The sequence below is a fragment of the Peromyscus eremicus genome, chromosome 9 (assembly GCF_949786415.1).
Source record: "Peromyscus eremicus chromosome 9, PerEre_H2_v1, whole genome shotgun sequence".
Taxonomy (NCBI): domain Eukaryota; kingdom Metazoa; phylum Chordata; class Mammalia; order Rodentia; family Cricetidae; genus Peromyscus; species Peromyscus eremicus.
This window is the reverse complement of record NC_081425.1, coordinates 66,823,497-66,843,621: the sequence shown is the minus strand read 5'-3', so window position 1 is coordinate 66,843,621 and position 20,125 is coordinate 66,823,497. Positions and strand designations below refer to the sequence as shown.

The window sequence follows — 20,125 nt, the reverse complement described above, 5'->3', positions numbered from 1 at the left end:
AGAATTCTGGTGTCCAGACAGTACAGTGGGGATAGGGCCAGGGAGGGGGGGAGAGGAGGGAGAGTCACCCCACATTAAATGTGAATGAAATTTTTAATGTAAAAAATTATATTTTTTTCCTGTAAAGCAACAGATACAACAGAACAAAGAGCCAATCTATAGAAGTAAGAGAAAATATTTGCAAACTATACATCTGATAAGAGGTTAATATCCAAAATAAATAAGAAACTCAAACAAATCAATATTGATAATAAATAATAAGTCAATTAAAAAGGAGCAAGACAGCCATGGATAGGAAAGGGTCTCACGGAACCTTGTTCCCACCCACCCTCCATCTCCTGGAGCAGTTGGCAGCTGATTACTGCTGGGAGGGGGTCATTGTCTTCAGTGGTGTACCCACTAGTGAATCACCCCTGCTCCCGTCAATAACGACACACTCCTGCTCTTACAGTCATCCTGGCTAACCTCATTGGGTCATGAAACAAAAGCAAAATAAAACAAAGACAAAGTAAGAGGGACTTGGGAGGAGCAGGGCTGTTTGGGAGATGGAGTAGAGAGGGCGGAAGTTAAGTATGATCAGAATGCTTTACATACATATATGAAACTGTCAAGGAGTAGTTTTTTTTAAAGTGGGCAAGAGACCTGAATTGACATGTCACAAAAGTAGACACAAATGGTTCCTGTGTGTATGAAGAAATGCTCAACATCACTGTTTATTAGGTAAACGCCAATCAAAATCCGTCCTATTGTAAAGTAGGAGGCTGGTCCTGGTTGGAGACTCTGATGACTCAGCAGTGTGAAGGCTGGAAAGAGGGCAGGGAGATGGCGTGGGTGTGTCCTGAAGGAAGGAGGAACTGGTGGATAGCCCAACTTAAAAGCGCACACAGGAGGGACAGCCGCCCAGACACCTCCTGGGAAGCTGCTCCAGACACTCCAGTTCCTTACAGGCCTCGAACACAGCCGCTGGGACACTCCATCAAGGCAAGTCTATGTTGAAATTCCCACATATGCATTCTCCATTCTCTCTCTCTCTCTCTCTCTCTCTCTCTCTCTCTCTCTCTCTCTCTCTCAAATTCCACATTTCCACATGCTTGAGACAGGCATCCTATTCCATGGGCAAAAGAGAGCTGCAGACCAGTAAACAAGCAAAGACTTTCCAATGGGTAACCACAGAGATACTCATTCACACCATGGTGATTTGAATGTGAATGGCCCCCATTAGCTCACATGTTTGAATATTTGTTCTCAATTGGTGCAACCATTTGGGAAGGATTAGGAGGTGTGGCCTTGTTGGAGGAGGTGTGTCACTGGGGGAGTGGGCTTTGAGGTTCCAAATTCCCATGCCATCCAGCTGGTTCTCTCTCTGCCTCATGCTTGTGGCTCAGATCTCTACTGTCCCAGTGTCACGCCTGCCGCCTGCCACCGTGCTGCCCTGATGGTCATGGACTCACCCTCTGAAACTGTTAACTCCAAATTAAAGTCTTTCTCTTATAAGTTGCCTTCATTATAGTATTTTGCCACGGCAACAGGAAAGTAGATAAGACACATATGAAACGTTCAGAAGAGACTAATTGACAAAACTGTATTTAAACTACAGAAAATAAGTCAAAGTTGCCTGAGACTGAGGTGGGGTTGGAGGTTAGCGCAGAGAGGTATGAACGAATCTTACAGAAGCCATGAAAATGTTCTCAGACTACTGTGATGGGGTGACTCAACTACTTGGTAAAGCGGCTTGAAAAACCGACTTTAGCACTTACGTTTTATGACACGTAAAGCTGGTGGTGGTGAGGCCGCTCTCCTTTCGAACTCAACTTTCAGATCTTCTCTGTCTATAATGTGGCCTTCCCTAAAGTTTACCTGAGAAGGCACCTCTGTTCAAAGTTCCATTTTCCACGTCCCTTCACTGGCCAGTTCAAAGAGGAAGAAGCAGGTGGTTCTACTCTGTCCTTATTGCTCTGTGATGTCCTGATTCGGAGTGAAGACTCTGCCTCTTGCCAACCAAAAGCCTATTCCAAGTGCCAGTTACTAGGATATGGCTCCTTTAATGATGGACACCTTAGGGTTTCTGACCTTTCTCTCTTGATCTGGTTAGGAGCAGGGCCTGCCATTGGAAGCATGGTCTTCCGACCTGTGCTAATGTCGCTGAAATCTTTCTGGAATGAGCCCTCCAATACCAATGAGAGTGGAAAAAAAGATGCATTCACCAGTGGACCAAAGCCAGGAGAGCTCCTGACAGGTCTGGGACCTGGGTCCATCTTGTAGTCTCATTTTATACTCTAAAACTACAAGGTGGGATGAGCAAGCAAGCCAGATTGGTCAGCTTGTTAAGGGCAATGGCCCATGGTTTCAGCCATTTCTCCAGGTCATTCTGTTCCAGGTAGCAAGTGAAGTCATGCTCGGCAAATACTCAGTCCAAGCAGAGCTCTAAGTGAATCACTAAATGAATCAATAAATCAGTATCTAAGAACTGGTCTTTTCTGTTTCACTAATATGCTCTGAATTCTGAGTGTTGTGGACTGGGCAGTGCACATGTGTTTACATCTGCTTGCTCCTTCTTCACCCTTTCCAATGCCTATTTGCAAGGTGTGTAAGCCACACTGTTAAGTGAAACTGATTTAGTCACATTTTTAAAGGTATAATATAATAAAAGTTCATGAAAATCTACTTGATGTAAAACTGTTTGTGTGGTTTTTGTTTGTTTGTTTGTTTGTTACTTTTGTTTTTGTTTTGTGGGCAAGGGTGTTTTTGAAAGTAGGTCTCACACACCTGGCCGAGTAGGTACTGCTGTCTTTTACAGTGCTAAGGATGAATCACAATGCCTTGACCGTGCTGGCGGGCCCTATAGCAGTGAGCCACAGTCCCGGTCCTCTGAGGGCCAATTTGATCAAGTTATGCCATGAGATACACAGTCAAGCTCCACGCACCTGATCTGAAGAGAGCTTTGGACACTGCCCACTTTCATACTCTGTTAACATTTATTCTCCAGCGCTCTCTCTCTCTCTCTCTCTCTCTCTCTCTCTCTCTCTCTCTCTCTCTCTCTCAATGCTCATTCACTTTCTTCGGCCCCCAAACCCTTGACTCATAGTCCCACCTCTCATTTCCCTGAGAAAATTAGACAGTGCACTTCTTATCACATGCCTCCCTTCTTCCCTCACACTCACTTGTGTTCTCTCTGCTGAGTGAATTATAGATGCTCACAAGCTAAATGCCACCTTCCTTAGCATTCTGGCTCTGTCTCCGACTGTATTTTCCAGGACACTCCTCACTGGTCTACTCGCTCTGTCTGGCTCTCTCTCTCTCTCTCTATCCTGGATCGTGGGGTTCGTCCTGACCAGCTCACAGTGCTGATGTTTGTCTCCCTCTTTTTGTCACTGTTCCATCTAGCAGTCACCCCCCACTTCCCTCTCAATTTCTTTGAAAAAAAATAACAATAAATAAATAAACCCTTCGAAAGGGTTGGCCATATCCATTCATCTGTTTTCCTCACCCTGTCTCTCATCCCCACTCTGCTCGGGTTCTGGGCCCCCCCTTCCTCGGAAACCTCTTTTGTAATGGTCACCAATCACTTTCGTGTTGCAGAAGCCGATGGTTCATCCCGAGCCCTCTTTGTGCTGCGGTTCTCAGAAGCCAGTGACATGCATGGCTGTTAGTTCTCCTCCTCGGAAATTCTCCCCATTTGGCTTTCTTCCTTGTCTTCCAGGGTGTTGTTGTTGTTGTTGTTGTTGTTTGCATGCAAATATGCCATTGTATTTGTACGTCTTCCAGTTTTATTAAGATGTGTGATAAATGTTGTATAACCTTGATTTTAACATTATGGAATACATACATGTATCGATCATCACATGCTATGCCATAAATAGGTATGTATATATGATAATATTTTTAGTATTAACAGATATTTTCAAAAACCAAAATCTTTGTATGTATTGTAGGCATTATACATAGCACTATTACATAAAGACATGTCATACAAGTAGATGTTGTACATTAGACATATTCCTTAAAGATGCAAAATACCTAGTTTTTTTCCTACTTTTCAACACACACGCACACACACACACACACACAGAGAGAGAGAGAGAGAGAGAGAGAGAGAGAGAGAGAGAGAGAGAGAGATGGTTTGAATAAGAATGATCCTCATAGGCTCATGTATTTGAATGTCTGCTTCCCAACTGATGGACTGTTCAGGAAGGATTAGGAGGTGTGGCCTTGTTGGTGGAGGTGTGTCTCTGGGGAGTAGGGGGGTTGAGGTTTCAAAAGCCTGTGCCATTCCCAGTTAGCTCTCTCTGCTTCAGGATCAGATACAGCTCTCAGCTACTGTTCCAATGGCACATCTGCATGCCTGCTGCCATGCTACCACCATGATGGTCATGGACTCACCCTCTGAAACTATAAACAAGCCCCAGTTAGATACTTTCTTTTATAACTTGCCTTGGTCATGGTGTCTTTTCACAGTAATAGAACAGTAACTAAGATAGACAGACAGACAGACAGACAACATACTGATGTGACTCAGCTTTAATCCTCGTCTTTTGAATGTATTCACTGCCAAATAGACTATGCCAGCCTGTGTTATAACTCCTAAATATCTGCTGGCAGCCTGGCGCTCTCTCCAACACCAACTGTAAATTTGGGTACAATTCCCTGTTCTGTCTCTACACTGGTATTACTTGGTAAGTACCTCACGTTCAGCATAAGAAAATGTACTTCCTTGATGGGGTGGTGATTGTCCTAAGCAGACCTGCTGCAGTGCGTCCCTTTGCCTAGTCATGATCACTGACGTTTCTGATCATGGTCCATATAAGGCATAGGAAGACCAGAAAGAATAGCCAAGCATGTCCCCTGAACTGCATGCATGCTCCCCACTCATGAGTGCAGTCTAAGAGCAAGGCATCAGTGCAACCGGGCAGATGATGCAAGAGTCTGGGCACCTGCTTGTGTAACTTGTTCACTTATTCAGGATCTCCTTAGGCCTGGTACCTTTGCGTCACTTCCTTCAAATGATGAGTTGCTGCCACACCCTACCAACTTTATGACTACTAGAAACCAGACCAAACTGAGCGGCTCAGGTTACACAACACTTTGAAGCAGTCCCTATAATACAAAAATATGACCATATCAATAACAGACACATTCACTTTTCTTATTAAATTTCAGTGGCTCCCACATGGCCTCTGGATGAAGTCAAAATCTTTGTGGCTGTTGACATTCTACAGCAGTGGTTTTCAACCTGTGGGTCACAATCCCTTTGGGGATCCCATATCAGCTATCCTGCATATCAGATGTTTATATTAGGATTTATAACAGTAGCAGAATTACAATTATTAAATAGAATAATAATTTTATGGTTGGGGTCACCACAATGTAAGGAACTGTATCAAAAGATCACAGCATTAGGAAGGTTGAGAACCACCGGTCTACAACCTCATCTCAAGTCAGTCCCTAGCACCTACTTCCTGTTCCAGGCTCTGTGGTGATCTTCACTTCCTGTTCCAGGCTCTATGCTGATCTTCCTCTCTCCTCCTTGCCTCTCTTTACACTGTCTTCCTTGCCTGGTACCCAATCCATACTCCCAAACACCTTACTCCAGTCATCCTTTAAGAACCAGCTCAGAAAAAAATTTAAATCAATTCATGTGTGCTATGGTGTTTATGCAACACTGAATACATCGATATTATTATATCAGAGCAAGTCTGTGGAGTGTTGATGAGGGAAACGGTAAAAAATATTTAAAATAATGGCAGTTAACTTAGTGACATGTTTATTTTCACTTTCTTCTATGAGGGATTATTTTTTTCAATTTAAAAATCACACAAACATAAAATGAATAATTTTTATTTAATAAAAAAATGCCAAAATTTTTATTAATATATAATTAATGAGGGGAGCCACTAAGGCACTACAATTTATCCGAAAGTGAATTCAGAAAGCTCACCTCTGTAATACAAATAAGTTTGCTTATTAGATACAAAGCTGATCTTCCACTCTGGATGAGGGAGGTAAGCTGACTGTTCTTCAGGTGGCATGCATCTGCACCCTGAACGAGCCTCATGGGCATTGTCATCAGTTACTTAAAGCTCACTAACTTGTAACAAGTTTCAAGACAAGGAAAGGTACAAAGGACCCCCCCACACCCCTCCACCCCCTGCAGACTCTTGTCACCCAGAAGACTGCATTAGACAAAGGAGTGGGTGTCGTCATCCCCCGTCTCCCACTGGTGACACTCAACCCATTTCAAAGCCAGGCACATTTTGTCTTTGGCAAATTTTCCCTAAACTTTCTTATCAATTTTTCCAATTTTTTTTTTAATTTTACAAAAAGCATATATCTTTTTTGTAAGCATCAGTCCTTGCTCTAAACCACACAACACTAGAAGTGCTCTTTCCTAATGAGTTCAGGTATCTACACCTCTTTCTAGGGGTTTTGTCTAACCACTGTCACCCCAGGCTATCTTCCCTCCCTGTGCACCCCCAAAGCTGTGTGACCCACATTCTGCCTCGACCACATCTGTTACATTGTATATTTATTTTTCTGCAGGCCCAGCTCAGATTGAGCGTTTTCAATACCAAAATTATGAGAGTCATCTTTGTTACCCAGCCCAGAGCAGGACACACACACACACACACACACACACACACACACACACACACACACTTTTTCTTTGAATAGATTTAAAGAAAAACAGTGCATGTCCAGATTCTGTACCTTTTTCTTGGCGGGGGTGGGAGGAGATTGGAGAAAAACAACAGACAAAAGTAGCAGAAAGTGACAAAGGGCAGGCAGAGGGACAGCTAGAGACCGAGAGTTAGTTTTTGCTTCCCTGGGGCAGCTGAGGAGGACAAAGAATAATTAGGACCTTAGACAGATGAAGCCCCATAGATTGGGACTAAATCGCCTTCAGTGACATTCACGAAATGTGATATAGGAAAAGAAAGAAAGCACGCACGCTCTTTTGAGTCTTTAACTACCTGGGAAGTAAACACCGGTAATGAAGGAGAAGTGTAGGAGTTAAAGCCTGAGAAAATGGATTCCAGATTTGTCTTTAAAGTTTCTTCAGCAGCACTTGTCTGCTCTGATATTTACCCAAGATTTACTGAAGTCGAAATGCTTTAATAAGAGCCTGGCTTTCGGAGCTGCGTTCATAGCTGCAGATTTGTGGAGGTTTGAACAGAAGGTCAGGTACTCAAAGATGAGGAAAACACAGTGGCTTTGTACACAGCGCCTGGTTCACCCACCACCTGAGCACTGTGAAGTCCAGGACGGCCACTCTGGGATAAAATATTTTGAAACTAGAGCAGAGCTGACAGAGCTAACAGTTTGGGGAGAAGGGCCCAACCTTCCGCCTCTAAGAAATTTGACCCATGGACCCAGTAAGGGCCTTAAGAAAATGTGTGTCAAGTGAAGCTGAATCCTTGTTCTTCTATTCATTCCTTTTAGCAAATACCAACCAACACTGGCCAGCACCCGGCCCCTGCTAGAACTGACCAATAAGCACCATCACTCAGGGTCAGGGAGCTAAATGTTACAAGAAGGGCAAGCATAAGAGCCACACAGTTGTGTAGCAGAGACAATATAGCTCTGAGGCTCAGAACACCACCACCACCATCACCACCACCACCACCACCACCACCACCACCATCATCACCACCACCACCACCACCACCACCACCACCACCACCACCATCACCACCACCACCACCACCACCACCACCACCACCATCACCACCACCACCATCACCACCACCACCACCACCACCACCACCACCACCATCATCACCACCACCACCACCACCACCACCACCACCACCACCACCATCACCACCACCACCACCACCACCACCACCACCATCACCACCACCACCACCACCACCACCACCACCACCATCACCACCACCACCACCACCACCACCACCATCACCACCACCACCACCACCACCACCACCACCACCACCACCACCACCACCACCACCCCAGGCACCAGGATAAAAATGAAGGGCAGTCTAGAAGACTTGAAAAATGCCATACCAGTGAAGCAAGATGTGTAGTGTATCCTAAGGCTTGAGATAAGATCAAAGAGATAAAACTTGTGACCCTTAGGCAGCCCTAGAGCCACTACAAAGCCTGTTCATGTGTGAATCTTATGTCTATGGTCCTCTCACAGCAAACCTGTGAATTATCTGCTCATCGTCCTAAGGAGTCTCAAAGAGTGGATGTTTGTTGAACCTCTGTGTGTGCATGTAAGCACGTGATTCCCGATAACCAAAAACATCCCAGTTTAAAAGGTTGGACATGGGAAATCTTACGTTCATAAACATTGGACTAATTAGAGCCACAGGCTCTTGAGTTGGCCCAGGCATGTCCAACCTGCAACCCATGACAACTATGAACGCAAACCAACGCATTTATAAATTTTTCTCTTGGATTTGATCTAAGAATGTCTCCAGAGACACCAAACAAGAATGGCATCCCACTGCTACAAAATCTTCCCTTCCCTCCCTGATCCTGGACCTCCATGCCTCCTCCTCACTATTGGCCCTAGATCACTGAGGGAGTATGGAGCAGTGAATGTTATGTCAAAGTGTTGGATGCCGCTGCTGGACTGAACTTCCACCAGAGATTCCTAGACTATCCCAGTCTCAGCCCAACAGAGTATCAAAATTCACCCCCCCCCCTTACAGGATCTGGCAATGTAATGCGATTGCCTTTCTCTTCTAGAGGTCACCCTCCCTGGACCAAGCTCGCCAAAAAGAAGAGCAAACAGAATCCCAATGTTTAGGCCTCTGATCCAGAGCTGGAAGAGACTCCCCACCCCTGTGGTTGCACACTCTATGAGAAGCACCAGTAATGGAGCAAACTGCAGTCTCAAACTGGCCAACAAAGTCGCTGTGGTTACAGGGTCCACAAATGGGTGAGAGCAACCCTTTGGGAACTCGGAAGCTGTGGGTATCTCCGGATTTTGCTGATCTCTTTGTCTTGACCTTGCTCCCACAAAGCAAAGCCCATGAGGCTTAAGAGTCTGGAGAGTACGATTCTACTTAGAAACTCCAAGGGGCCGGAGACAAAAGCAGTGCCAGATGTGTGACAGCACGGCCCAATATAGGCCACTCTGTGATGAGCCCAAAGTCCAGTAGGAAACAGGAATGTATCACAGAGTAACTCAACAGAAGAAGGCAGAAGGGATTCAACCACTGCTCCAAACTTCTGTTAGTCAAGAGTAGTGTGCAGATGTAATTCTGAATGGTTTTATTAAATAAGAAACACAGAGCCAAATGCAGAGTTAAGAGTCCAAGAGGTCAGAGCAGCAGCCAAGAGCTAAGACCAAGACCGCCTTCTTACCCCTCAATGTTGCTGTCGTCCTTCCCCTCTATTTTATCAGTAGTGCTACCTGGGTTGATAACTACCTCCTTTCAGCTGAGTGCCTGTGAGCACTCAGCAACATTCAGAGATCTGGGTCAAGGAACTCTACAGTGGCACCCGCTCTTGGGGAACTGGATGTGCACAGTCATTTGTGGTTCCAGCAGGAGATGAGGCCAAGATCTGATGAGGGACACAGAGATCTGATACAGCCAGGACTGATCTATCCTCTCTTTCCCATTCTGGCCATCTTAATCACTCAGAAGTAGGGCATGAAGCTAGCTGCTCTGGATTAGTAGAGAAAATTAATTTGATACCTCAGGGCAAAAAATATAACAAGCAAGAAAGGGGTCAACCCAAGATTGAATTGTCACATCCTCCTCATCCTTGACCACAGGATTGGCTTCTCCATTGCTCGACGTCTGGCCCAGGATGGGGCCCACGTGGTCATCAGCAGCCGGAAGCAGCAGAATGTGGACCGTGCCGTGGCCATGCTGCAGAAGGAGGGACTGTGGGTGTCAGGCACTGTGTGTCATGTTGGGAAAGCAGAAGATCGGGAGCGGCTGGTGGCCACGGTGAGGGACGTAGGGCTTCAGCTTTTCTGTGACCCACACTAGAATACCCAGTTACAGACTCCGTTGCATGAACCTGGGTCACTTGGTTCTGCTTGACATGCCCGTAATCTCCCCCAAACAGAACTGAGCAGAGAAAGGACACATTCAGGCCAGGAGGGAGATGTTGGAGTGGGTAGCACTTTAGGAGCGAAGAAGCTGCATCCAGCCATTTGTTGAATACCCGCCAGACCCTCCTGGAAGACCAGACCCTTGGGGAGGATCCAATCAGGGACAGAGATGTTATAGAGAAAGAAGCCCTGGTTCTTAGCCAGACCTAGAGTGTTCAGGAAAATGGAGAGGTGACAGTATATCTCAGATGTGCTGTAATGTAGATGAGAGGTGTGTTAAGAAAGGCAGGCCAGGGTGCCTGGGATTGGGAGGACATCGGAGGCAATTGGAGCTGAAACCCCAGCTTTGTCCAGAAGTTCACTGTTGGCTCCTGAAAAGAGACCCAGTCATTCTCCAACCTTGCTTAGGATTATTCCTCTCCAGGACTGGATCCAGGCACATTCCCAGACCAACAAGAGCGGTGTCCCACTGTGACAAAAACTTCCCTCCCCCCATGTCTGCTCCTCACCCACAGGCCCTGGAACACTGTGGGGGTGTGGACTTCCTGGTGTGTGTCGCAGGAGTTAATCCCTTGGTGGGAGGTACCCTAAAAAGCAGTGAACAGATCTGGGACAAGGTAAGATCTGAGGAAGCCAGCCAGAGGCTGGTAGAACTTCATCCTCTGCATTCGGGTAACCCTCTCCCAGAGTAAGCTTGCTCACCTAGGAGTACTCCTCAGCTTCCACACATCCATGCTCTGTCATCAGCTCACTCACACAGGGCAAGACCAGGTGTTCAGACTCCCTGAGCCTCAGTTTCCCCATCTGTAAGATGGAACCAAGAATGTCTAAGTTGAAGTTCTGGTCATCTAGAGAAGTGAATGTCTTTCTCCCTTGCCCAGGGATGCTTATTCTTCAACACTGGCCCTTGTAGGCTATAATCCTGAAACTCAGCCTTTCCCGGGTTCCCCTGATGATGTCGGCTGTGATCCAGACGGAGTTAGTACCTTTGGAGACAAGGAAAAGTATCCCAGACTTCAGGGTCTGCAATCCCGAGTCATCAGCCTGATCCCTTTTGTACTGAACCTTCAAGATGTCCCCCTTACCCCTGTAAATGCCTCAGTAAATTTCCCTTGGGAGCAGAAGCATCATGTACACACTCTACATTGTACATTTCCTGCTATGAGAGAACACTCAGCTGATTACATCTCTCCTCTCCTGCCCCTCACTTGCTCTGATTTCAGATCCTGGGTGTGAATGTGAAGGCCCCAGCCCTGCTCCTGAGCCGGCTGCTGCCCCATATGGAGAACAGGGGGTGAGGATCTGGAATGGGGGGAAAGGAGGTGGAGGGGGGAGTTACTTGTATGAAACAGGGAGTAGGGAAGCAAGAGTGTGCCAATAACACAAGAACAATAAGAGTTTGTCTTTCAAACTTTGGGGTCACTTAAAGAAATCAAAGAACCCCATCCAATATTGTGCCCAGAGAATGGAATGCAATGGCCAAGGAATTTGTTAAGGAGTCTTCTGAAAGGAGAATGGGGCGGTGGTGTGCGCGCATAAGTGTGCTTTGGGAAGCGCGCACGGTGCGGGGTGTGGGGGGGTGGGGTGGGGTTGGGGGTGGGGTGGGGGGGGTGTATCCATAGGAGTTCCCACAAGCGTCCAGGAATCCAGAGATGAAAGTGACTTCTTTGGAGTGCAGGAACTCAGGTCACAAGGCCTGGTGAACCTGAGGTGCTGCATGGCATCTCTGTAGTCTGCTGTTACTCTGCCTTCTCGTCCCTCACAGGCTGGGGCCGAGGCCCACCTGACCTGCTCCGTCTCGCCTGTGAGGGAGGCCCGGCACTGACTTTCTCTCATTTGATTTCCCACTGATCTCAGTGACGTGAGATGTTTCCAGAAATGTGTTCTCCAGGAGTTCAGCATTTGTTTTGGGCGGAAGCCCCATTCTCGAGAGCTCTTTCTCATTGGCTGTACCGCAGGCCCACCCCACCTTTAGAGGCTGTCGGTTGTCAGCTGGGTGCAGCGACAGATGGGAGTTCAAGGTCATCAGCTACCAGTCTCGTTCTCACTCAGAAATCTGCCAGGCCCCTTCCCTTGCACGACAGCTCCTTCTCTGAAGACCAGCATCAGCAGTGTTCTGCGCCAGCACGGCGCTCACTCTGTAACTCAGAGTGATAAGTGGAGGTTGTCTCTGGGCCAAGTGCTTTGCACTTACTGCTTTGAGACTCCAGTTCCAGGGCTGGGCTGGGTCTGTAACGGTGGAGTGCATTCTCAGCGTACTTAAGGTCCCCAGGGAGAAAAGAAAGCGAATCTTTCTTCCAACCAGACTGCTTCCCTGTCTGGTCCCATGATGGCGTTCTGAATCCAGCAAGCACAAGCCCAGCAGCACCTGGTACAGGTTGTGTGTTGCCTCTCTAGACTCAAGTTGTCAACTGTGAAATGCAACCAGCACTTCTAATTATGACGCTGAAGTCCCGTTCCAATTCCAACACAGGCATGCTGTAGGATTAGATTGAGCCATATTTTCAAAAATGTCACTTTTGTAGGATAAAAATGGCCACATGGTAGTTCAGAGGGTGCTCTCCGTAGGAGTCCAGTACAACAGACAAAAGCGGACGATGCCCCAGCCTGATACATGGATTTTTCTCTGTTCCCTGGTACCTGACCTGGGCATCTCTGCAGAACCTAGCTTCACAACACTAGCTGCAAAGGACTAACGAGAAGGCTGCAGAGGCTTTCAAGTCAGAGGCACAGCTGCCTTTGGATCCACACTCAGCACTGCTGTGCGGTCCTGCCACTTACAGTGTTCGGGGCTTTGTTTATCTATTGAGCAAGAGCTCAGACGACTAACAGACCCGTAAACGTAACTGACATGATAAAACATGCCACCCCCCAAATGAAATACAAAAATCCATCTATATATTTACGGCAGTAAGTAGTGAATATTGTTTGAAAGTAAAATAACCAGCAGCTTAGTTTATCACATAAGTAGTGCAGATATAATTTAATAATTAAACTCAGCCTATCATTTATAAAAATAGTAATTTATTGTTATTATTCTGGGATCTAAGCAAGCAAAATTACTTGCATTTTTTTTTAAAGAAGGCAGGATTTCACCAAATGGATTCCATTTAAATTGTTTCCTTCATTCTTATCTACTTGCTAAGATCCTAATTATCCTTCTTCATGACCCAATTTAAATGGAGCTTCCTGTATGCTGGAGAAAAAGGAACTCTCAACCTGAAATTCTATACTTAACAAATGCATCTCTCACAAACTCAGGGTAGAGTTACAGCAATCTTGGGTCAACCGAAGTCAGTCACTAAAGGACATTCTAGCCACATGCTTCCTGCCAGAGGAATTAGACAGCCAGTCCTTAAAACGTGTAAGAGCAAAAATTAGAGTGAACAACAGAGGAAGAGTAACATGAACAAGCCAAATCATCTATTCCCCAACGCAAAGATGTTTTGGAGGTTTCAGAGAAATAAAAACATACAAGAATAATTTTCACATCAGAAAGATAGAAGTTGAGTCACACTGCTGAGAGATTCATATGTTGTTTAGACAGAGCAAGAGTATTACATTTTAATTAGCTAAACAGCTCTATTTTACTTTCTGTACAAACAGATCCAACAATGTCCATAGAGGACAAACTATATTTTTAAACTAATAAATAGGGAGGTAAAAACAAAACAAACAAAAAATCCAAAAGAAAATGATAAGGAACTGGGGGTGGCATTTGAAAATCACAAAATTGAATGTTAGGTATTAACTGACTCTTAGTACATCGGTAAACACTGTTAAAATATGAAAATCATCAGGCTAGGGCCATGGAGGTAAATAAAGAGCTTGCCTCACAAGCATGAAGACCTGGGCTTGCTCCACAGAACCCATATGAGAAAGCCAAGCTTCACTACTGAAGGCCCTAGCCACCCAGCCTAAGCCAGGAGGTAAGAGAGCTCAGATCAGTGAAATATCCCTCCTCAAAGACAGTAAGAAAAGACACCTGAGAAATGACACCCAAGCTTGTCCTCTGATGTCCACACACACGTGCAGGAACACCGGAACACTCACACACTCACACACTCATGTACACATACACACATACATTCAAGGGGAAGAGGTTGGAGGAGGAGCAAGAGAGACTGGGAGTAATGTAACACATAAATACATAAAACCAAAGATTTATTTAAAAAAAAAAAAACTAGTGCTTTTGACAAATTGCCAGTAAAGTTGATGAAGGAAAGAACAAATAATACCAGGAATAAAGACAAAAGCACCACTAGAGAAATTGAAGGCAATAAAAAGGCATTACGCAAATGATACTGCCGACCAGAAAACTGTGATAAACACACGCCGAAACTGTAATGAAACACAATTTTTTAAATTATATACCCTATCAACATTATTCAAGAACACACAGGAAATGTTTCTAGTCTTTTTTTATCTTATTTTATTAGGTTTTGAGAATTTCATACAACACATTTTGATCATATTCAAGCTTCCCCAACTCCTCCCAGAGCAACCTGCCCCCACCCACTTCCTGCCTCTTTGTTTTAAATCTCTCAAGTCTAATTTGCGCTCTAGTATACTCTTGGATGTTCGGCCTTCCGTGGGAGCATGGTTGACCTACCAAGGGCTACACCCTGAAAGCAAACTGCCTCTCTCTCTGCCAGCAGCCACAGACTGCCAACAGCTCCTGGGCTCAGGGTGGAGCTTCATGTCCACTGCTCTGTGTTAGGAGAAGGTCTGAGTTGAGCTTGTGCAGACCTTGTACATGCTGTCACAACAGCTGTGCACTCATTTGTACAACTGTCCCGCCGTGTCTGGAAAACATGGCTTCACTGTAGTCATCCCAAACCTCTGGTTCTTAAACTTTTTCAGCAGCACCCTCTTCCGAAACGATCCCTGAGCCTTGGGGGGAGGGGGTATGATGAGCATCCATCCCCAAAGCTCTTACTCTCTTCACTATGACCAGCTGTGCGTTCCTGTGTCAATCCCCATCTATCACAAACAGAAGCTTCTCTGGTGAGGGTTGAGAGATCCATTGACACAAATGAAAGTTAGTAAGAGTCACTTTGCCAGGCGGTGGTGGCACACCCCTTTAATCCCAACACTCAGGAGGCAGAGAAAGGCAGATCTCTGTGAGTTCAGGGCCAGCCTAGTCTATAAAGCAAGTTCCAGAGCAGCCAGAGCTACATAATGGAGAGACACTGTCTCAAAAATAAAACAAGAGCAGGCTTAATAGTATGTCCACTTAGCATAACAATAGTAATCTATATTCGATTTTTCCCCAAAAACAAAATCCAAACACAGATGGCCTCTCTGTTAATATAACCTGATTAACATTATTGAGGACCTTAGGAAAATGAAGATAAATCCTCCTACTAGGCCTAAGCTGTTCTCCCTCACTCCCATGGCTTCCATCCCCAACACCAACACCATTCTTAGGTACACAGAGAATAACTGTGTCCAGCTATGTTCTGTTCCTCTTTATCTTGCCAGACAAGGTTCGGTGGTCCTGGTGTCCTCGGTGGCAGCTTATATACCACTTCCTGTAAGTATCACTGTCTGTGGCTCCATTCAGGTAAGAGGAAACTCCCCTTTTCCACCTAGAAAATTGGGAGATGGAAATAAGGGATATTTGACAATGGGTTTCCTCAGAACTACTCATATGCGAAAGAGGCATATCATCTTCTGTAAACGCACTTGGCAGGAACATGTGCCACCTCTTCTGGACGCTGGCTTGCAAACTTGATGAGCAGGCTATGTTACCGGGGTAGATTCCCTGAGCAGAACGCAGGAGACACAAGCGTCTCTTCCTTGTCCTCAATTCCAGTCTCTCCATCTAGTCCCCTTTCTGTCCTCAGAGGCTGGGGGTCTACAATGTCAGTAAAACGGCCCTGCTGGGACTAACCAAGACTCTGGCGGTGGAGCTAGCACCGAAGAGCATCCGTGTGAACTGCATAGTACCAGGCTACATCCACACAGACTTCAGCCAAGTGGTGAGGACCAAGGGCGGGCGCTCTTCCGGCCACTGAGTGCTGGGCGCCTGCCACTTCCCATACATCCCTGCACTCTTTTTTTTTTAAATTCTCACATACAATACATCCTGACCGCAGTTTCCCCTCCCTCCACGCCTCCCAGTCATCCCTCCGACACACACCTCCCCTCTCCTGCAGATCCACTCCTCTTCTGTTTCCCTTCAGAAAAGAGCGGGCCGCCCAGGGACATCAACCAAACACAGTATATAACAAGATACAAGACCAGGCACCAACCCTCATATCAAGGCTGGGCTAGGCAACCCAGTAGGCAGACAAGGGTTCCATGAGAAGGCAGAAGAGTCAGAGACACCCCCACTCCCATTGTTAAGAGTCCCACAAACACACCAAGCTAAACAGCCACAGCATGTATGCAAAGGGCCCAGTGCAGACCCTTGCAGACTCTGTGACTGTCACTTCAGTCTCTGTGAGCCTGTGTGACCCCTGCTTAGTTGCTTCTGTGGGCCATGTTCAGGTGAGACCTGCACTCTTAAGCTTAAACCTTTGGGCTCTTTTTTGCTCAGATGTTCTGGTCCACAGCTTTGGGGATCCACATTAGAATCAAAATCAGGGTCATCCCAGAGTGTCCCACAGAAGCCCTTTCACGAACACACAGCATGCATCATGTAGAGCCCATGTGACTGTGTCTTGCATGAACACTGCTCTAACTTTTGACCTTGCCTTTAGTTCACTGAAGACTCAGCCGTTGAGGAACATTTGAAGTATTTCTATGGAATGCAGAGGTAGGTTATATGAGGCAGATTCCCTTGTAGATCTGAATTAACATGACCTCAGAACCTACATGAAAGGCGAAACATCATAGTCTATCGCTCTGCAGGTCGTTAGCCATTCCCCTTTCTAGGATCTGAAGAGCCCCAAAGGCTTGAGACAGCTTCTGTAGCTCCTTACAGGGCCCACAAGTCTTCACTTGGAGTTCTTTGCTCATCCCCACAGGGTCTTGATTCTGCAGTTTCACTCAAGAGCTTTGGGCTGATGGGGAGGGTGTCACTGTTTCAGCCTCCTCTCCTCTCTCCATACAGAGTGGGGCAGCCTGAGGACTGCGCAGGACTTGTGTCTTTCCTGTGCTCCCCGGAGGCCAGCTATATCACTGGGGAGAACATCGCTGTAGCTGGCTGGTCCCCCCACCTCTGAGGGAACTGAGGTCAGAGCTCAGGCTCACCTCCCCACTTAGGAGCCCTGTGTGACCCTAAGACCATATGATGCAATATTTTTAAAAATAAGCCTGTGCTCCAAATGTGTACACTTTGGTTCAAAGCTTTCAGAAGAATAAAAGCTCATCAGAAAAGAGTTTATAATACAAAGCCATCAATAATAGGAACAAAACAGTGTCAGTTTGCTTGAAAACAAAATGTGGGCTTGGGAATCGTGGATAAAAGGAAGAAGGCACAGTTGGGCAGGGAAAGTGCTGGAAGCAAGGACAGCGAATTGGCTTTCTGAGCATGTTACTAAGTGCTTTCATGTGGAGTATTTCCTAAGCGTTCCTGTGGACCTGGTCTCTTAATATCTAATTCTGCAGCTAAGGAAGCTGAGACTTAGGATTCTCATTTTCCCATCAGACTCGCATCCTATAAGACCTAAGCTGGTCTACCTGCATCCCTGCACACTCCCGCCACACTGCATCCCTGCACGCTCCCGCCACACTGCATCCCTGCACGCTCCCGCCACACTGCATCCCTGCACGCTCCCGCCACACTGCATCCCTGCACGCTCCCGCCACACTGCATCCCTGCACGCTCCCGCCACACTGCATCCCTGCACAGTCCCGCCACACTGCATCCCTCCACACTCCCGCCACACTGCATCCCTCCACACTCCCGCCACACTGCATCCCTCCACACTCCCACTAACCCTTAGAGAAAAATGTAAGCAAAAAGAAAAATATGGAATGGAGTGAGTCGAAGGGAGGTATGGAGAAAGGGGAGCTAGAACTCAAGCGGGCTTGTTTGGAGACCACACCTGTCAGAAGCAACACAAGTCACATAGCCAGACCAACTTGGAGAGCTCCTACCCCTGATGCCAAACCAGTGAGAGGGTATGCTGGATAAATTCCTCAAAGGCACATGTCATGTACACACACGGACATATACACACAGAGCAGGTGTACATAGACTGTGCTCTCAGAGGACCTCAAGGACTCTCCCTTGACAAAAGAAAAAGAGACAAATGACCACTGAGGAAGTGTCCACAGGACTGGTGTCCCCTACTGTCAGGGTAACAATAGGAATCCAAACTAGCAGAAGGACTGGTCAGATGGCTCAGTGGGCGGAGTACTTCCCACACAAGCATGAAGACCTGAGTTCACGTCTCCAGAACCCAATGTCAGGGGCAATAGTGCATGTGTCCACAACTCCAGTGCTCCTGTGGTGAGATGGGAGGTGGAAACAGGAGAGTGTCTGGAAAGACAGGGACCAGATCGCCTGGCATACACAGCTGCTCACAACAAAGGCGGAGCAAGGCAGAAGGTAGAGACTGACATTGTTCTCTGCTCTCCACACACTCGCCCACTCACACACACAAACGTGCACACACAGCACAGCACACATACACACACATTAAACACACACTCACACCCACTCACACACACAAACGTGCACACACAGCACAGCACACACACACATTAAACACACACACACACACACAAACGTGCACACACAGCACAGCACACATACACATTAAGCGCGCGCACACACACACACACACACACACACACACACACACACGTATAAGGATAAAATTGTTTTTGCCGGGTGGTGGTGGCGCACGCCTTTAATCCCAGCACTTGGGAGGCAGAGGCAGGTGGATCTCTGTGAGCTTTAGGCCAGAGTGAGTTTCAGAACAGCCAAAGCTACACAGAGAAACCCTGTCTCGATAAACAAGAACAAAAGCCACAATAAAGAAGAAAAGTATCTTAAAATATAGTCTGGAGAGACGGCTCCAGTGGTTAAGAGCTCTGGTTACTCTTCCAGAGGACCAGGGTTGGATTCCCAGAACCCATGTGGTGGCTCATAATCATCCATAACTCCAGTTCTAAGGGATATGATGCTTCCTCTGGCCTCCACAGGCACACAAGTAGTCCTCAGTGCAAGTGAAACACTCATATACGCAAAAAAAAAATTAATTTAAAAATGTTTAAATAAAAATAAAATAGAAAAAGCCATTATATCCTAATTGTTCTCCAAGGAGCAAAGCTATAATCATGTGAGGGATTTCTGAGTCACAGAGATATTAGCAAGGGTAACAGGCGGTGGTGTTAAGGCTAATAGAGCAGAGGGGAGAGATGGCTCAGGGATTAAGAAGCTCACTGCTCTTGGAGAGGACTCACCCTAACTCCATTTGCAGTGGGTTCGGTGCCTTTTTCTGCCTGTCACGGGCATGTGACAATTGAGATAATACATTGTCACTGCTCTTTTTCTGCACGTGACAATTGTGATAATACATTGATACATAGTCATTTAAAATATACCTATAAGTAAGTAAAAATAATCTAAAAAAAAACTAATTAATAGAGCAGCTGAGCAGTAGGGGCTGGACCATTCCAGTCCTTTTAATCCAAACCAGGACCCTTGCAGCCCCTCCACATGAATGTGGACAGCGTTCCCCAGCTCAGCGAGGCACAGTATGCTGGGGGGGGGGGGTCCTCTGTCCCAGATACTCGGACCCTGTCCTGTTTGCCTCTGTCTTCTTCACACATGAATATTGGTGCGGGTCTCTTCTTCACACATGGATGTTGGTGCGGGTCTCTTCTTCATACATGGATGTTGGTGCAGGTCTTGTAACTACTGGAAACTTTTTTGCCACTTCTATTTTCGGGTTTGTGGGGATTTGTGAATGCTTTCCAAGGGCCTGAGGCTTTAAAAATAGGATATGAGGAGTTCCAGCCACCATGCTATACTATCTCCCAACCTCTGAGAATTTGGGAGGAGAGCATCCCAGCAAAAGGAAATGCCCTGGATAAATTAATTCACCTGTTCTGGGGGTGCTGAGACACATTTGTGTAGGTCACATTGTTTAGAGCAAAAGTTCAAGAAACTAGACCAAAAGTTTCAGA

General features: G+C 46.4%; 1 protein-coding gene across 1 annotated transcript; it reads left to right on the top strand.

The window, feature by feature from the left end:
• The first annotated feature begins 2,115 nt into the window (after positions 1-2,115).
• Positions 2,116-17,208, top strand: LOC131918977 (dehydrogenase/reductase SDR family member 2, mitochondrial-like). Its single transcript, XM_059273084.1, has 9 exons — positions 2,116-2,236; positions 8,716-8,908; positions 9,752-9,929; positions 10,552-10,653; positions 11,260-11,330; positions 15,521-15,572; positions 15,886-16,020; positions 16,744-16,799; positions 17,097-17,208. The coding sequence occupies exons 1-9, from the start codon at positions 2,116-2,118 to the stop codon at positions 17,206-17,208; spliced, it is 1,020 nt and encodes a 339-aa protein (XP_059129067.1).
• The last annotated feature ends 2,917 nt before the right edge of the window (positions 17,209-20,125 follow it).